General features: G+C 41.4%; 1 protein-coding gene across 2 annotated transcripts in view; it reads left to right on the forward strand.

Moving 5' to 3' along the window:
* rcan3 (regulator of calcineurin 3) overlaps window positions 1–17,672 on the forward strand; it is a 45,458-nt gene extending 27,786 nt beyond the window's left edge. For both annotated transcript variants that reach the window (XM_030391520.1, XM_030391521.1), the window contains 3 exons: window positions 10,406–10,579; window positions 11,555–11,726; window positions 14,333–17,672. In XM_030391520.1, coding sequence (XP_030247380.1) covers window positions 10,406–10,579; window positions 11,555–11,726; window positions 14,333–14,487 — 501 coding nt within the window. In that variant the 3' untranslated portion in view covers window positions 14,488–17,672. The remainder of the gene's footprint in view (window positions 1–10,405; window positions 10,580–11,554; window positions 11,727–14,332) is intronic.
* The last annotated feature ends 390 nt before the right edge of the window (window positions 17,673–18,062 follow it).

Genomic DNA, 18,062 nt, shown 5'->3' on the forward strand with positions numbered 1-18,062 from the left:
GGTTTTTAGTGGAAGCAGTTGTGAAACAGGGACAAATATGATACTGATTGCAAATCTGAAAAAGATGGAAACCATTAACCATCATAAGATTGAAACTAGTCACAAAAGTACAGACTTAACATTTAAATGAGTCATGTTGTCCCTCATACTAGGAAAAAGAATCATCATCGTTGAAAGATCAACATTTAGCCATTTTCCTTTTTAAGGAAGTAAATCCAATGTCCTTATAGGCAAGTTTCACCACTCAGCAGCCATCTTGACAACACCCCTGTGCTGTTATTCCTGGCTCACAGGACCAGTCCCCTATCTAAATGAATGAGGAGAGAGCCAGAGCCACTAGAATCACAAGTCAAATCTGATTTTTAAAAAATGCTTAAAAGTTTGTTGACTTTTCCGCAAAAGAGGGTTTAAACACCTTTTTCCTACAGGTTATATTACTGCAAGACAGACGCATAGTTTCACTGCCCCCACTTCTATTTCAGCTTAATATGGAGTGCCACGACATGATGCCTTCTCAACAAATGTAGGAGTTTATTGTCTAATCTAATGTTTGAATAGCCTTCCCTTTGGCAACACCCCCCTCTACCATTCCTTATTCAACGTTCATAGTACCTGTACCAAATCTGCTGCAAAGACGTCAGTACAACAACCCAAATGGTTGATATGTAGGTGTATACTGTTCTGGTGAGGTTATTTGGGGAGATAACAGAGAGATAACACTTGTGAATAGGCTATTTGTTTGTTGACAAAATGGTGAAACTGAGAAGTTAAGGTACGAGCAACAGCAATTGAAACTAACTGTTGAGTTTATATTAAGCACTTATCAACGGGTCGATTGAGATGGTTGTGGTTCTGTGTTTAAAAAACGCCTGAAACCCTGTCAGAAGAAATGAGAACAGCTTCAGAAGATTATTTGATTTGCTTTCAACAGCGTCGGCAGCATTGTTGACACCTGAAAGGCCCGCTGTGTTTTCAACTGACACATTTTCTTGTCACAAGTGATAGTTGTAACTGCACTCAGACATGACTGCAATGGAAAGTTGGCTCTGTTTTGATGGAACAGTCATGGAAAAAAATATGGAACGTGATAAGCAAAAATGTGCTGGAACAGACACGCATGCAGGTATGAGATTTATCATTCGGCTCCGTCTGTTATCTCTACAATCTGCCTCTCTTTGTTCGACCTCATTAGACCGGCTCCAGTTTGGCCCTTTAGGGAGGAAGGTAATTAGAAATGATGGTCCGCACACTTAAAGAAATGAATTTTCTTAATTATTCCAACGCGATCTATTTTTAGTGTGACACTGGCACTGACTCACCCTGAGGTTCCGTGGCCTAGTTTGTTGGTTTTCACCCAAATCCCATTCAAGCACGAGGGTCTGGATTAGATTGTACTAAAGCCACGCACGTGTCGCAGAAAGATGAGTGATTCGCCAGATGAAAAAAAAAACACTCAATAACCCTTCTTTACATCCCAATTAGGCTCGGTTAATCTTTTCATTTTGATCCAAAATGCCAAATGGTGTAATTCAACTTAGAATTGAACTAGCTGGTGGATTACAGTCACGGATTTTGGTACCCCAGTGCCAATGTGATTTAAATACTGTACTAGCTTATATGAGAAACAGGATAAAAATAGAGCATTGTGACTCAGCCAGTGAATTTAAATGCAGATTTCTACACATGAAGCGTGCTTATAGATACATAGACAGGACTGCAACCAATGTTACAGTTTGACCTGATGTTTATTTGATATGTTTTTGATCCATCAGATGTTGGAAAACAGCTGCATATCCATTTTGTGCTACTCTATACTATCACCCCATTACAGTTTTCAAGGAACATATTGCATTTTTTACTGAACTACATTTTTAAGATAACTTTAAGTAGGTAACTAACAGGATACTTTGCAGATTGCATTCGGCATGAGAGCTAAAAGAAGCTAATTCTTCCTAGATATTGGACACAATAATCAGTCTGACAGATAATCTTTTGACCGATAGTATACAGTTGATGCATACATATCATTTGTGTATTAATTTGGATTCTGGAAGGGAGTACTACAAAAACTACTTCCCAGCTAACACATACAACACAATACGATAGGAAGGGCATAGATTAATTCCAAAATAACAACACACAACAATGCACAGTTTGAACATTTAAGCCTGGAAGTGAAACACACAATGCAATAAAGTAATATTCATATTCATATATATTCAGCCAACAGGTTATCAGATATGATGTTTTACTTTGAAAAATGGCCCAATTTCCTTCCAGATTTGAGCTATCCCTCATTTCCCCCCTGTGTGTGTTCAGTGCATTCTCAGGCACATTGCTCATCAAAGGACGTGTTTGAGTTGATGCGACTTGTTCGCGCTCAGCAGGTGACACCTGAGCCTCGTCTAATTCCCTAAACTGCACAGCGAGTTGACAGAGACACCGCTAAAAGTCTGCAGCATGTTGGAGCTTTTGTTGAGAGCGCATCCTGGATCCAGTGTTTGCGAGGACGTATTTTGGTGATTGGATTCCCTGCATGTTGATTCCCTCATTGTGTTTACTGTGCCAACAGAACAGGATGGACCTGAAGCTCTGCTAATTGTTACTGATCCCTACACGTTGAGGAAACGTAATCCTTCCTTTACATAAGATGGGAAAACACTTAAGTCACACTCATCTGTCCCCGGGTTCCACCTAACTCTGCCCCCTGGCTGATTCATTACCTGGGAGACGTGTGAAGTAGATGCACTGCAAACCCTTTATCATTCCTCAGCTTTATCTCCTCTCCTGGATCCTGTTTGCCTCTGTACTGTCCTTTCAATCACTGCTGTTTATTGTTCTGCTGCCGGACTCTGCCCCAGATGAAACCGTGTCGACATCACCCCAATAGCCTTTGCCTCATCCCCTAAGCCGACTGATCTTTTGTTCGGATGATTGTGTGTCAGGACCACTAGCCGACTCTTGCTCTCACTGCCTCCCCGTGCCGCTGAATGTGAGTCATGGCCACAGACATGTCCTGTTGCCACCGCGATGACAGCCTTTCCATTACCATCAGGAACATAACTGCCTCATTACCCAAGAGGCAATCTGCTGAAGGATGGCCCTCCAGCCACCGGCACAGCGGCTGCATTTCACCAGCAAGCTTTATATCTCTCCACATTGGATTTTTATTGTGCTGGGTTGCTTTCTGCCTCTTTTTGCTCCGCCTTTTTTGTTTGATGTGTTCTTCTTTCACGATCTCTATTTTTCCTTTTGCCCCTCGGGACATGCAGTGTGTCACCTGAGGGGATGCTAGTTGATTTATTTCCCTTCCCCTCATATCTCAACAGTACACTAAAGGCTCATACTGCAAAATAATACAAGTTTATTTAAAACACGCAGTTTGCATTTTAAAGCACTGTAGCTCAAGTGTTTATTTTTTTAACTTAGACCATTTCCACACAAAAATTTGTGCAGATATGTTAATGCTAGACAACCTGCCGATAAGCGCTTGACTCCTTTACCATTGTCACTAGACGAGTTTGTATTTCTGTTTTTTTCTGGTGTGTCATCAATGTCACGAACACACGGAAAACATGGAAACATACATGGAAGCCAGTGATAATGTAATTGGTGTTTACTTTATATATATTTTCCTTCAGTGATTGAATTTTTTTCAAACCCAATCACCAACTGAACCATGTTCCAGCGCTGCTTGACAAATGGAAAACTACTCTCTTAATAAGTCTGTAAATTTAATACATGTCATAGCATTGCAGAGGAAAGGGGCAAAAACTAGCGTTTCCACCCAGGTGTCATGTTTCCATCAGTGCCGACTGGAGCTGATAAACCCCCCTGACTGCTGCAGAGTTAGTTGACCTGGGAATGAATGCTGATTGTGCCCTGAAGACAAAAAACAGATGTTAGTGAGGCTTTTTTTTGTCCGGTGTGAAAGGCGTTTTGGAAGCTTTGTGGCATATTAGCAGCAGCTCATTTGCATTTTTGTCCAATTCTCCCCTCGGTTTCTACTACCAGAAGCATTTTGTAAACTTTGGTGATTGTTTTACTCTTGCAGCAGGAAATGTGACAGCTTTAAGAGTGTATATGGAATAGGTGTGGGTCATATACCAGTTTTATCACCGTTGTTACGACATGGATTTTGCAATACCCTCATTACAGTCATCAGTGTTTGAGCATAATGAAAATAATGTGCTTTACGGCTACGATAATATGCAATTAAATGGCTGAACACATACTCATAGAACTAAAGTTACATGCAACAACTACGGTTTTACTTGCTTACGCCAACTTTGGTAACACAAACACAAGTAAGTAATGTAAGTCATTTCTCTGTGGCTTAAGTAACCATTTTACTTCGGACTGCTTCCTCAACATGGCCAAGCCAGGAAAAAAGCATGATGCGATACAAGATTTCTACTCTCTGTTCTGCTTCATGCACGCTTATGTTATGGTACAGTAATTGCTTTGATAAGTGAAATTTGTCAAAATGAACGTGAGAGGAAAAGATTCTATGTTACAAATTTCGCTGCAAGGGTGCCCTCGGCTAGCTCAGTTGTGCAGCAGCAGGGCAAAATGGACAATCCAGGACAGGAAAGGAAGGGAATTTAACCCGGCGAGGCTCACCCTGGCTGTTATGTAAAGGTGACATGGAGAAACGTGCGGTCAGCAATAACTGACACGGCACTTGCCGTTGCAATCAAGCCGAGTTGTCGGCCATTTGAGAGCAGCGACTCCACGCCTCGGCCTCTCGACCGTCCCCGCCCCTAAACTCATCAGATTTCTCTTGTAAGATGAACAGAGCCTGCGAGTTGAAACATAGACTTTAATGTGAGAAGGAATCATGAGGATGATGTTAGGTGTAGATATTCGCTCCCCGAATAGATTTCCTGTTTTCTGTTACCTAGCTACTGTGTGTGAGACAAATCGTATTTTTCTTTCAGCTTCCTCAAAAGATGTTGTTGTCGGGCCGTGGTCGAAATTAAAAATGAGAACATGCTGTTCTCCTCTCTCAGCTGTTGTCCTGCAGCTCTCACTCATTGCACACATAGTACTAGCAGGTGCTGGATCACTGGACTGTGTGTGTGTGTGTGTGTGTGTGTGTGTGTGTTTTGTGCTGTTTAAACCAGTCTGTCTGCTGACGAGGGTCGTCCTTCACTTGTGCTTGGATTCTAACGTTGTTATCTGTCACATTATTTTACCATGCAGGCCTGCCCTCTGCGTGTGTGGATTCCTACAGAAATGGCAGCTAATTGTGGAAAGAGAATCCTGAACACATTGCGCACATTACACACATGCTTACTCACTTGTCTCTCTCTCTCTCACACACACACACACACACACACACACACACAGAACAAAGGGAGTGGGTCACCGCGGGGAACATTGTGATGGCAGACGAGCGGGCCACTTTTCAGCCCTGTGTAACCGAACTCCCCTCTCCTCTTCCTTGTTTCCCCTCCTCTTCCTCCTCTCATTCCCTCAGGATGTCCGCTCATAGAGACCGCATAAATTAGTGATCGGGCACGCTCACTTGTTACACGCCAATCACCCGTGGCTGTATCAGCATCGGTGTGCGGGGGTTAAAAAACAAACAACAAACTATTATGGAACATGATCTCGGAGCTTTCCCTCATGCCAAAACATCAATTTAGTTTAGGGAAGTACCCGCAGTGTGTGTGTGTGTGTGTGTGTGTGTGTGTGTGTGTGTGTGTGTGTGAGACTGAGTACCTTATCGGTTATCCCACATGGAGTTTGATGACATGTGAGTCATAGTAGCTGGCTAGGGCTCATGGAAAATTCACGGTTTGAATAAGGGCATAAGTGGGCTCTGCGGAGAGGCCAAACAAATGCTTTGTTGTCATTCTCAAGGTAATTATGATTTATCAGAAGAGTTTGCAAACAAGCAATAGCTGGTAATCTTAAAATGCTGGGGATCTTTTCTTTTTTTCACATATAACAATACATTGTTATATAATATATGTTTTGGCTCGGATTTTACAAGGACATTTTCAAACTCAAGACTTTTATATTAACAGTGGAAAAAAAACACTGGCTTATGTGAACGGTCTCACTTGAGGTGACAGACTCCTTAACTCTGTGAAGCTTTATGGCATTTTGAGCTAGCTGTTTTGATAATACTGCTTAAAACGTTAATGTTTGGGTTCAGATAGCATCCTTTCCACATACAGAAGGCAAAAATAGAACTTCAAATGATTGGTTATTTTATTATGTCAATGTTGTGTTTAGAGCTTGTTATTCTGCAATTGCCAAGTGTCCAAAAAAAATTATTAAAGGAACAGTTCACACGAAAATACAAATTCAGTCATTATCTGCTCACAGCCATGGCGATGGAAATTCAGGTTAAGTTTCATAATCTGCGAAGCATTTCTGGAGCTTCACAGCAAAACACTGTTGCAGCATTCTCCTAAACAACTGAGTCAGATGGGGGCTTGTTTAGACATGCAGCTGATCTGGCGTGACCCATTTCTCCAGAAGTCCCGGCATCCCAAATTGATTTGAAAAGACATTATTTACATCCTTGTCGTGTGTTCAAGCTTGTGAGCCAATATTTCAGACGGGATGTTATCTTTTAGCTTAGCTGCTACAGTGACGATTATGGCTTTAAAAGAGGTATAAATAACGTCTTTTCAAATTAATTTGGGATCTCGGGGCTTGGATTACAGCAGTCAAATTGTATGGAGCCATTTGATGTGGTTTTTTGTGTTTGTTTTTTTTTTTACATTTTAAAACAAGTCCCGAAAGAAAGTTTTAGAGAATACATTAAAGGAATTGTAAATATTCTGCTACCAGGTGCGTCCTGGTTTCTCTGGCATCAACAGGAGCACAAAACACCAGTAACCCTGGTTAAAAAGAGATACATTTAAAAAAGCTGCCATTAAAGGGATGTTGTATTTCATTTCTGAGAGACTCATTAAAAGACAAATGTGGACCCTTTAACCTCTTAGATGCAACATTTTGACTTGCTACATTTTGACTAAACTGTTTACTGCTGTTTATTTGCAATTGAAAAGGAAGGAAGCCAGTTGTTTTACTGCAGTTGACTTTGTCGTCTGCGAGGCTGAGAGACTCAATTTTAAATGAGCACACTTAACTCTTGGCTGTCTCTCCATCGCGGTGAGTCACACTCTTCCCTCTCCGCTGGCTTTTTTTTTTTTTTTTTTGAGATTGTAGCGTTTTAATTGCTAAGTTAGTCTGCTATTCTCTGCAAAATGCATAAAAGGAGTCAAGATATTCACACATCCCTCGCTTGACCTTCTTTTTTTTTGTCTTTCCCCGGCTTCATTAGAATGCACCTTGTATGGCGAACCAGAAACTTGACTAAAAATGGTCTCGCGGAGCCCGGAGGTGAAGTCAGCTCTGAAGTTTAGCCAGCTACCCCGAAGGGCGTTTAGCAAGGGAAGTCCAGATGCACTTACATGGAGGAGAAGAAGTGGAAATGAAACAAGACGGGAGGGAGGGCGGATTATGAGTAAACGCGTTAATCTGCTTATTCTTTAAAATGCAAATTGTTTTACCACAGTGTACACCACACTGCAGCATAACTGTGGCTCACAGCTTGCTCAGTCATTAACGACTCTGTGTGTGTCAGACAGGATGATGATGTGAATTATCCGCAGAGATCCAAAATACACCCTGTGTTTTGCAGCTTATTCTCATACTAGCCGTTGCAAAAAAAAAGCACCTAGCACTTAACTGTAGGGAACTAGACATTCGGCAAGGACTGCAATATAGCAATATGTTGATTAAGCATTATAAAATGTTCACAAATAATGCTATAGGCTTTAATGATAATACAGTAGGTTTGCGATCACTTAGGACAAACAGTGTCCCGTCCTTGCATTTTATGTCATTAAATAAATAATAATGTGTACTTAAAAGTGAAATGTAGTTTTGTAAAAGAAAACTTAAGATGACGATAACATTTACAATAATAAATAAACTCAGAAGTATTTATTTGACATACAGGTGTACAGTATTTCCATGAGTGAATAAACAAGCTGTCCCGCTGTTGGGGTAACACAGTATGAAAGGATGTTGTTGATTACATGTATTTCCCGAAAACTACATAGTGCACCTTAGGTAATGTACAGAATGTTGATATTAAATGAACACAGACGAGTCATACACGTCATCATCTCTCACATCAAGTCCAGTCAAGTCATCCATTTTCTGTAAAGTCATGTTGCGAGCCATCAAAACAGTGACTTGAGTCGACTCTAGTTCAAGTCACAATGACCCGAATCCACGTCTCTGCTTTTGAGCAAACCTTTTGCTCAAAAACAAAGAAGTGGAACATCATTAACAGAAGGGAGAAATGCTGAGGTGGGACGAGAAGTGGAGGGAAGGGAGGAGACCTGAATCATTAAAAAGCAGATACATACAGTGTGGATCCCAGGGCTCCCAAGATGGAGCGGATCCTTTCCTTATTGTGCACATGATTAATCACCACGAAGACCACAGATAAGATGTTATCAAATAGATTCATCCGTACATGTACAACGGCTTCTTATGGATTCATCAGAAGGACAGAAGTGAGCACTCCTTGCAGTGTGCCAAGTTTACAGATGCCTGGTGTCGGCCGTCACTAAGCTGTCACTAATGTGCAGAGGCAGGTCTCACGGCTGACAGGCTGCCTGCGCTTCTTCAGGTAACACGCACCCTTTCCGTCCTGGTGAGAGGTGCTGTGTCAGCCGAACGAGGCGAGCGTTTGTGGGAGTATTTCAGGATTATATTTCCCACTGCCAGAAAGAGGAAGGCAAATATTTTTAGACCAACGCTGTCACACGATATCACGATTATGGACTTATTTTTATAGGCGCGCTTAACAATTGATATTGATGCCCCTGACTGCACTCCATGGACAGTGGGTGAAAAAAGTAAGCAGGCCACAGTGTGGTATGTTAAATCCGTCTGGAGTCAGGGATGTACTGTTTATGACAGCTTCTCCTCTCATCAGACTGGTACACTCAGTCATCAGCCATCTTGATTCTTGGAAAGAAGACACGGTTTCGGAGTCACGTTTCCGCCTGTGCTGGGAGACGGTTGGCTTGGAGATAAAGAATAGCACTACCAAATACTCAGAAAGCTGCTCTCCCGGCGGCCTTTTTTCTTTTCCTCTGGCCCTCCTACTGAGCAGTTTGATTGAGTTCACAGCTGAGGAGGCCAATTTGATGCCCACAGAGAGCACTGAGGGAAGAAACAAAAGAAGTGTGGGAATATATCATATGGTAGTTAAAGACAAGTTGTGGTGCATAAGGATGGGAGCGATTCTCATTATGTAAAGAGAGAAAACAGGGATGGAAAGTGAGAAAAGAGGACGGCGAGGCGGGCGGCATCAGAGGAGATGGCAGGGAAATGACAGGAAGTTGAAAATCTAATTTCCCTATTAAGTCAACGGCAAATGAAACGGGTGAAGAGCAGTTAGAGCCACGTCCGCTGCTCAGGCAGACAAACCATAGCCGACCATGAAATGTCTCGTCTGCTCACCCAAAAAATGATAAATAGGCTACAATAGGATAAATATTTCTTACGGAATTTAAAGGTTTATTTACAATTTTGACGATCGACTAATTGCTCAAATCATTTATCAAGCAGTTATGCCAAAGATTTGTTGGTTCCAGCTTCTCAAATCTGGGAATTTGTTACTTTTGTCTCTTTTCTTTCTGTGAATTGAGTATCTTTGGGTCTTTGGGACTTTTTTCATGGTTTATCTTTTGGGGAATAAAGTATTCATCAAGACATGAATACAAAGATTAGTCAATAATGAATATTAGCTGGAGCCCCAATTGTTATTTGTTGTTTTTCTTTTGTAAACAAGTAACACGGCTACAAAGAAGTCAGCCAAAGTTAGCACACCCTCCGGGATAAACAAAGACAAAAAGACAACATGTTCCTATAGGATTCAAAGCAGCATGGTTAGCAAAACATCCTGCAACAGCTACTGAATGGATGTCTACATGATATGTAGAGGAGTTTAAATATACAGTACATGTATTACACGTACGCCTTCATACAAACGGTAGGCAGTATATACGCTCCTGTGTGCACATGTAAAGGATAAGATAGGAAAGGTTGCCACATTTGATCAAAGACTGCAGAGCTAAGAGAAACTGTGTGTTCAAGGCACATCCTCCGTTTTCAAAAAGAGTAAAATATTACTTTTTGCAACAACCATGCTGTATGTATTGTATTTTCTTGCAGGTGGGATAGAGCTAAAGAGGGTTGCACCCAAAAATAGCAGCCCCATTTTTAACCAATGCGTACTTGGTTGATGCCGCTTCATGTTATTACAACAGCAACAGCTACCCGCTCAGTCATTTAATATAAGTTTCTTGAATCCACCCTCATCATTTGTGTCCTTTTTTTCTGTTTTTATCCTCCACAGGAGAGATTCGAGGCGTTGTTTAGGATCTACGATGAACAGGTGAATTTCCAGATGTTCAAAAGTTTCCGGAGAGTCCGGATTAACTTCAGCACCCCAGAGGCTGCCGCCCGCGCTCGCATCGAGCTGCACGAGTCCGAGTTCAACGGCAAGAAGCTCAAACTCTACTTTGCCCAAGTGAGTGTCGGTCAGAGGGTCTGGGAAAGGGCAGGCAGGGGGGCCTGGGACACGGACGATCTAAGGAAGAGCAACATGTACATGGGAAGTTATGTTATAGTGCAACAACAGGGACAAAAAAAACTTCCTGACTGCTCCCTCAACCCTCCAACCCTCCTGTCAGACCTCATCAGTCACATGATTTACACGTGAACACACACTTTTTTGATGTCTCTCTTCCATCGTAGCGATATGTACTTGTGTGTCAGTTGTTTGCCTTTGGGGTCGAAAGGGAAATTAAAACAAAGCGAAGTGTTTCTAGTACAAGCACAAAAAAAGAAAAGCCTATATCTTCAGCACTGTTTCATAATGCATATAAGCATTGTTTCAACAGGCCTTTTAATGAATGTATTTCAATATGTAATAAGTCCAGACAGGGAAAAAAAAAAAAACTTGTTGCAGAACACAGTTTAGCCCACGGATGCCTGGACGTCATTGGCCTGCAAATCATCTGATTCCTGCGTCCTGGGAAACCACGAGTCGACTTATAATTGATGCCCCTTTTATCACGAATACATCACCAGCCATGACCCTCTCAGTACTTTGATGTAAGAGGATTAAGGATTTTACCAGTCAGACAGATGCCACATGTAGGTATTGTAATTATGGCAATTGGCAGCTATCAAAACGGCACAATCTCTCTATGGGTTTGGGCCGAAAAGGCTGAAGTTGTGACTACACAGCTTCTTGCTTTTCACTATCATGATCCCAATATGACCCAGCTTTGTAGAGCTGTGCACTGTTGTTTCAACGTAAAAAAAAAACGTGTGCATCAACCAATCTACTCCAGGCTTCTGTCACTTCGCACATCCAGTATGGCATGAAATTAGGTTGCAGCTCCACTAACATTCATGCAGAGGATTTCAACAGCGACAACTTTGATCTGTTCTTTAGACCACCACAGCCTTCTTACAATTCTTATCTCCTCTCCAATAGATCCAGAACGGCGATGAGGACATTGACAAGTCGTACCTGGCCCCTCCCCAGCCCGTCAAACAGTTTCTGATCTCGCCGCCTGCCTCGCCACCCGTGGGCTGGAGCCAGAGCGAAGACGCTACGCCCGTCATCAACTATGACCTGCTGTGTGCAGTCGCCAAGCTAGGACCTGGTCAGTATTCAGTAACTAAGTTCAGCAAGCGTGCGCAGTGTACTTACACATTCACAGACATGCACGCATAAATGCACAGGTACAACGCGGAGAAATCAGTCCGTAATGAGGGTAAGAGAAAAGATCTAATTGGGTCGGTCATCTCTGAACTCTCGCCCAGACAGAAACAGGAAATAATTTCACGCTCCTCAGCAGGGTGTTACGGAAGGTGATGAGTCTAGAAAGCAATTTAACAAAGGAACTGAGGTGGACATTGTTGAATCATCGCTGTTTCATTCTGGACATTTCCTTTCAGGTTCCTCAGGGAAGAAGTATAAGGTCTAATTTAGCCGACCACGGATGGATTTTCATGTAGGAAAGCCGTTACATGCCTGTATACATGAATGTCACTTCATGTATACAGTCTTTTCATGTGAAATGATGTCATGTTGTCAACAGGATTTCCTGCTCCAACAGTGACGTCTCGAAGGAAACATGCATTACTGTTGTGATGCTCAAACTCTAACTTCAATACAATACCTGGAAACAAATCAATATTTGATATCATGTTTGGTACCACAGGGAAAAATTGATGAAGACTGGGAGCATCATATATTTGATTTTTTGGTCAAAGATGAATATAGCAAGGTTTGTTTACTGTGTGTTAAACACAACAAGTACATGTACATCTAAACATAGGAAACTGGCCCTGGTGCATTGATACTGCAGAAAATGAGTCCGGAAACTATATACATAATCAATATATCTATTAATATATTTATAGTTTTGACAACATATGCACTTACGACAATGTAGATCAGATTCACTTCCCCACAATTCGATCCTTTTGCAGTTCCCATCCTACAGTTCCAGCAACTGTATGAAATGTGTAGGGAGCTCGAATCAGCGCAGTTAAATGCGGAGACGTTTGAGATCTTTTCCGGCAGCAGTTTCTCCACTCGGAGATAATGTCGCCGCTGTCCACCTTGTCGACCAGATTTTAGATTGCAGCAACCTTTATAAAATGTCACCTAACGCACATTAAAAAAAGGTGTGTCGCGTCGACAATGTCTCTCCATGTTTTTTGTGCGTGTGGCTACGCTCACAAAATCATTGCCTCTCAGTGTTCTATTCAACATTATTGTCTTTTTGTCATTTTCAACAAAAACACGATTAAACTTTCAACACGCCCACAAAAACACACACACACACACACACACATACTGGATGATCAGGAAATGGCTTTGTTCTTCGCCTCACATCCTGGCATCTAGAATCAGATTAGCGCAGGGCTGCAGCACAGCGCGATGACTCCCTCTGTCAACTCTCTGCGGTAACAGCAGGACTCTATTCATGGTCCATCTTTCTGTTTGGCACCACAGTGAAAAGCTACGAGACCAATTTCCTGCTGACTGTCGGCTGTCTGATCTCATCTCCATGGCAACTGTGATACAATCTAGCAAGTGTATGTTTTCAATCTGAGTCCGCTCAGATTGGGCGTCTGGACAAATGGCCACTGCAAGAAAAGGCTTTCTGTTTTTCTCTTAAAGCCCCGTCCTTCCACCTGAGTGCTGACCTGATTTCCAGCGCGGTGGAGACACTAACAATAGGGTATTTTGTGCAGTTAAAATATTTTCAGGGTTTTATAAATAGCGACAATAAATAATTAATAAACTTCAAACAGAGCTGCTCAAGCTGTCTCAAGCTTTAAGTAAATGCAACGTTTGAGTAGCGTACAAGTAGAATAAAAGTGGTTTAATTTAATCTGAAATGTGATGGATTGATTGAAAACATCCCAATCAAGTTGTTATTCTGAATAAAAATCAATTTGATATAACTAAATATTGCTAAAGTTCCTCAGAATAGCATTTTAAAAGCTAAGGTTGATGTTATTTTATATTTTTTTGTCAGTGAGTTCCATAAAAAGGCTAAACCCAACAATGTGGTACTCTAAATACTGTCCTACTCTCCTAGTTCCTGCTAAGATAGTTTTACTAGATGTAAATCATCAAAAAGGGGTCACACATGTATCAGTCAATCAATCAATCAATCAATCAATCAAACTGTTTTTACATAGCACCTTTCAGACATCGAATTAAAGGGAAAAACAGTAAAGGGAGAAATACTGCCTGTCCAGAAATACTGACAGGCAGTCCCTCAATGGGTTTGTAAAAAGCCACAAAAAATGAAGGATGATCAGATAAAGATTCAAATAAGTTAAATGTAAAATAACATTGAGGTACTTCAAAACCCTAAAACTGTGCGGTTATGCCAGTAAAAATGAAAAAAAAGGAATAATTGAAAGTGAAATAAAAATAGTTACATATGATTAATACTGATGATAAATAATCAATTATACATTACCTTATAATGTACCTTATCATATGCACTGTTCATGTTTGAAAAAGAGAAATAGTATTTAAAGTACATTGAAGGCTTCTTTTACTTGCTTTCAAAACACGCTAGCCTGATCAGGACACAAGGCGTTGGTTCGCTTACCTCTTTTGTCCAGTTGGGCCGTCAGAAAGCACAAAATGGAAGTTCCTTATAGCTTCTTTAATGTAGAATGTTTTTTTCCTTCCACCCCTCTCCTCCCTCTTTCCAACCCTCCTCTCCCTCTCCTCCAGGTGAAAAGTACGAGCTCCACGCGGGGACAGAGTCCACCCCGAGCGTGGTCGTGCATGTGTGCGAGAGCGAGACGGAGGAGGACGAGGCGGCGCGGCCAAAGCAGCAGATCGTCCAGACCAGACGTCCCGACGGACCCCCCAAAGTCTTCAACTAGAGAGGCCTCCCCAGCCCGACACCTGGCGCGGCCCCCCGACCGCCCCTTAAAATCCGTAACACACCTGCCCTCTCTCTCTCGTCTCTGCACTCACAGAGAGCGTCGATGCCCCTCATTTCAGTTCAACTACAAGCAAAAACAAACCAACAAACATTGCTCAAAGACGGTGTTTGTGGGGAGCGTGGCGATGGAATGAGGCGGCCTGAAGGGGATGGATGAGAATCACACACACACTCATCACATTCTGCGGACAGCGTGGGGAGCGGCGGGCATGCTTTTGCCTCCACCCCACCAAACCCCCCTCGTCTTCAGCAAGAGGGGGTGAAAAATACCTGTCCCAATGCAGGCACCTGTCACTTATCACACACACACACACACACACACACACTCAGCTCTCATTGCTAGTCCTGCTCAGTAGCTTGCTAGTTAGTTAGCTTATTAGCTTGTACCTCTCCCTTCGTCTCACGGTCCTGTGTACAATAATCTTCAGTTGAGGTACACGCGATACCTCCAGACAAAAGACATTATCGCTTCTCTTTATTTTTTACAATTTGTTGTGTTTCCAGGTTATATATGAATATATATATGTTTATTATTTTCTTCTTCTTTTCCATCCACTTTCATATCGCTTCAGCTTGCATCGAGATTGAGTGTGTGATGTTTCCCGCTCTTGTCTGCATGTATATAATGTATTACGAAAAAATACGTACAGAAACACAAACTACTAACGAGATATATCAAGAAAAAGGAACCTATTTAACATCACACACAGCACGAAGCGCCATATGTGACTAACAAACTTGTGGTGGTTGTTTGACTCTATTTTTTGTTTTTTTATTTTTCGCTCGTTTTCTGCTTTTTTGTCTTTTTCTTTTTTTTTTTTATTTGGAGAGGCGTTGTTTTTTGCTAAACTACTAGATGTGTATTCTGAATATGTATTTGATACCCTGACACTTTTTGCATGCTTAGTTACTTCTGTAGATGAGGAGCTGAGGTGTTTTTCTTTTGTTCTCGTTGTTCGTGATGACAGGGAAATAGTGTGACGCTTTTTGACGCAAGTGCATATCCCCAAGTTTAAAAAGGACGTCTTAGTGGGGGGAATAAAAACAGCTGAGTTTTTTTGCAAGATTGACGGTTCAGTCTTCAACTTGATGGCAAATTCTGTCGCTTTTGTTGGGATTTGACGGATCAGAGACAGTTCATCCCCCTCGTTTTTCTTCAAAGGGGGTTCTGGATGTGGATTCTATTTTTCTGTGTGTTGTATTTCACATCTTTAATGTCTTTGTTTGATCAAAACCCACTTTCTATGTGTCAGGTTTTCTCTTCTGAAAAGCCTGCGACTGCTTGTTTTGCACTGAGTATCTCTCGATATCTCCAACCAACCGCGGGGCTCTCGACCGTCTCCTGCTGCGCACCAGAGCACTGCGCTGCTTCTCGCTGTAAATAGCCGAGCGGTAGGTCTCGTGGAAATAGTCCTTTTAGATTTTGTAGTCTTACCTGAAAGCATTTTGCTGAGAAAAGGGAAAAAATTAGGTAGCCTCATGAGATATCAACCAAAGCATTCGCTCACCTCATGTTGTTAGACACAAATGATTTTTTTTCTTACTCTGAGACACTGATGTATATTGTTGACATGAGCTTAAAGGAATCATGTTTCCCCAACACATCTGCAGTACTTTTTTTATTGCATTACGTCTTATTTCATCTTAGCGCTCCAACTCTTTCCCTTTTTTTGCAGTTTTTAACTAAGTGGAAATCTCCACTAAAAATCCTAAACCCACTCACTTCCCCCGTTTCCTTGGTAAATTCTCCCCGCAGTTCCATTCATATCAGTGTTTCACCTACTTATTAAAAGAAAAGTTTCAGTGCTTTAGAAGCAACGTGAGCAGATTGTTCCTAACAGGGCTTTTTGGGTGTCAGCGGTGAGTCTAAACCTTATTTGTCATTAGGCAGCATGAAATCTGAAAAAAAAAGACTTTTATTTTGCTATATAACAATATTAGTGAGCAAAAGACAAGTCGGTCTGCATGTGAGCACTTTATCGTCAGTGTTTTGTTCGTTTCCTTCACATGGGAAAAAAAACGTATTTTTTCTTGAGACGAAAGTAGGAAGCACATTACATTTCTTCTCTGTTTTTCTTTTCTTTTTCTTTTATCACAAGCTGAACACCTGGTTAGCCTTTTCACCAGCATATTTGCAGTGAGTGAGACACTTCCTTTTTTGCTAGTGTGAACCTTGGATGAATTTCAGGCCTTGTGGTTCTCTTTTGGGAGTGTACCGCTGTAAAAATATGTAGACAGTGTAGTACAGTCAGAACGGGGGTGGGGTGGGGGGGGGAGTTTAAATGAGGAAGGATGACACTGCAAAACAAAAATCAATGTCTTTGTTTTTCGTGTTTGTCCGCAAAGGAACATTCATCTTATCTTCAGAGGAAGTTAAACAGATCTTTGAAATGCACCACGTCGGCAGAGTGCAGTTTTATTGGCACTACAGTAAAGCTGTCACAGTTATCTGAGCAGACAGCAGATTGGAGGAACTACTGAGGTGGATGATGATGTTGATGATAAAAGAGGAAGCAGCGAGCAGCAGGAGGAAGACACTCGTGAAGATTTTTTTACTCTCTGTGGTCATGGTGTTTAAAACCGGGTGCATTTTGGTCACAGTTGAAATGAAAATGTATATTTGTGTACATATGCCAATTGATTTTCTTTTGTTGCTGAGACCAGTCCCAGTGTGCAGTTTGTTACGGCTTCTCTTGGCAATGTTGTAATGGAAAAAAAACAAAGAAGAAAAAAAAAAATACAAAAATGTGTAACAATAAGTCCTGAAGATGCTCGATCAAAAAACCAACTGTCATTGTGTTGTGTTCAACATGGACTCTGTTTTGAATGTTTCTTTTATTTCTGGGGAACGTCTACTAAAAAGGTCAATAATACCGTTTGTCACTGTTGTACTGTTTCTGTTGAAATATGAATATTGTGTCTTGTATCGTAGGAATCCAGAAAACAAAGTAGCAAAACAAGCAATAATTTACAGTTCTATAATACCGATATGTGTATTTTCATGTTCTGTACTTATTTCTCAGAGATGGTCTCTGTCTCTTACAGTATCCGCTTCTATTTGTGTAGTATAATAGCCATTTGTTTCACATAGAGAAATACATAAAGACTTATTCTTAAAAGCCATGTTTAGTGTTGTTTATTTTAGGGGTTTCCTTACTTTAGGGGGCTTTTAAGGAGTTTCAAGTTAAATTCACAGTGTTCTAGATAATTGCACGTTATGTTCATATTGCATGACACATATTCGTCTTTAGATGACTCATTCTTAGCACGCGCCCAGTTTCATTACGTTTCAGTCACAGAGCTTAGCGTTCCTTTTTTCTGATTAAAGGGACAGCCCACCCTAAAAGCAAAAAATACATATACACAGAGGCTTGAAAAATAAGCTCACTAAGCTGGCTATAATACAGGTCAGACGAGGAGGACATCATAATAGAACAACCAACATGGCAACGTTTAAAGCTCTGATGAAGGCCACTAAGCCAAAACATTTGCATGTTGGGTGACATGACAAGA

Source organism: Sparus aurata, chromosome 16 (genome assembly GCF_900880675.1).
Source record: "Sparus aurata chromosome 16, fSpaAur1.1, whole genome shotgun sequence".
In the NCBI taxonomy this organism is placed as follows: domain Eukaryota; kingdom Metazoa; phylum Chordata; class Actinopteri; order Spariformes; family Sparidae; genus Sparus; species Sparus aurata.